General features: G+C 19.2%; 1 protein-coding gene across 1 annotated transcript in view; it reads right to left on the bottom strand.

Annotated features, from left to right (window-relative positions):
* Positions 1–504: 504 nt before the first annotated feature.
* LOC102670742 (CDP-diacylglycerol--inositol 3-phosphatidyltransferase) overlaps positions 505–1923 on the bottom strand; it is a 2867-nt gene continuing 1448 nt past the window's right edge. The window contains exons 3-5 of the mRNA XM_006610464.2: positions 1131–1419; positions 903–1066; positions 505–815 (exon numbers count right to left, since the gene is read on the bottom strand). Of these exons, the coding sequence (XP_006610527.1) occupies positions 661–815; positions 903–1066; positions 1131–1419 (608 nt within the window). The 3' untranslated portion in view covers positions 505–660. The remainder of the gene's footprint in view (positions 816–902; positions 1067–1130; positions 1420–1923) is intronic.

Raw genomic sequence — 1923 nt, 5'->3', positions numbered from 1 at the left:
TATATTATTATATACCACATAAAGAACAAAAATATTTATTAAATATTTTTTCAAAATTTTATATATTTTTTTCATTAGATTTATATGTTATACATCAATGAACAATAAACTATGAAATACATCAAAAACTACAATATGCACAATTATGATAAACTGAAATATATTTTTAATATTACATTAAAATATTTAAAAATCAATCACATTTAGTATACTTATTAATTTTTCCTAATGTCATTCTACAACACTTATTTTTCAAAAAAATTATTAAATTATATGCATTATTTAAAAATATAAAATCAATTATTATATATAAAAATATACGAGATCTATTGGATTAAATTGATATTTGTTTAAATATTTTAAAATTTTAACTGTAATAATATAAAATACATAAAATATATATTTCTTAAAATGTATAATATGTATATTTATTATTTGTTATTATTAAAGTAACTGTTATTATTGTTATTAAAATAAATTTTGACTAGCATCATCTATTTTTTGTTATTTATCAACTCAAATGCAAATATGGCACATTTAATTAGTATAATTAAATCAATTAGTAAATATGTAATTATATATTTGTATGTAAAGGATAGTAAATTAGGAAGATTAATTAATCACATTTAATCTGAATATATGCTAAATAAATGCAATAACTTAATTCAATTTTGAATGTTCCTGTCTTTCCTTGAGATCAATAATGCTTAAATTGATACAGGAAATATATCCATGTAACAATGAGATAGCAGCTTTAATAAATGCTATGGGAGCAGAGAGATACATTACCAATCTAAATAAACTTATACCAACAACTGAAATAAAAATGTATATTTTACAATATTTAGTATAATATCTAGCATTGTTAATATGTACAAAACAAAATATATATAATAACTTACAAGTAGGTCCTTCAGTAAAGAAAAGGAGATATAATGCAGCATAAAAGGCTTCATTACCAGCACACATAAAAAATAAAACTTTACGATTAGTGTAATACAGCCTCATAATTGGATTTTCAGACATATCAATAAATTTATGACTTGTTTTTCCTTGTAAAAGAGACCTATAATATATTTTCTTATATTTTTGTATAATAATATTATGTATATCTGAATAAAATTTCTTACGTATGCAAATATATCCAGTGGCAACTAATATCAATAGCCATACTTAATTGAAACCAAAATGAGTAAGATGGATAAAATGTACAGAGTGCAGCTAAAAGACACATAGTACCAATACGATCAGTTAATTGATCAAGCATAGCACCAAATTTGGTGCCTTGATTAAAATATCTTGCTGCATAACCATCTATTGCATCTAATAGTGCACTAATAATATAACACCATGATGCAATAATATAATTAGTTGTCATGAAATAAAAAGATATGATAGCCAAAATCACTCTGCCATAGCCTGTTAATATAGACATTACTCATTATTCATTATTGTTATTATTATTATTATTTATATTATTTAATTTGTGAAAAATAATTATTATGTATAATAATATAATATTATTATATTATTATACGTTATTACATTAGATACTATTAGTATTCATTAATTATATTTGATTTTTTATAATTTTAGAAATTATTTATTATAGCTTTTTTATATAGCTTTATTATATTTGTAAGATATATTTTAATGTTTTTATTTATCACTTAATATATTTTTTTAACTTATTATTAATTGAATAATATTCATTTTTTATTTTAAAAAATTTTTTATTATAAATAATAATAAAGATTATATAAAAAAGCTACTCTTTAAATTAGTATAAATCAATACAGGAAGACTTTAAAATGCTATGCTATTAATCTTATTTTTATCATATACTTTATACAATAATAATCATATAATAAACTTTTTATGTTTTTATGTTTTTAATTTGTATAAAAATAATTTTTATGACAT

The sequence above is a fragment of the Apis dorsata genome, unplaced genomic scaffold (genome assembly GCF_000469605.1).
Source record: "Apis dorsata unplaced genomic scaffold, Apis dorsata 1.3 scaffold_74, whole genome shotgun sequence".
NCBI lineage: Eukaryota > Metazoa > Arthropoda > Insecta > Hymenoptera > Apidae > Apis > Apis dorsata.
This window is presented reverse-complemented; position numbering and strand designations above follow the sequence as displayed.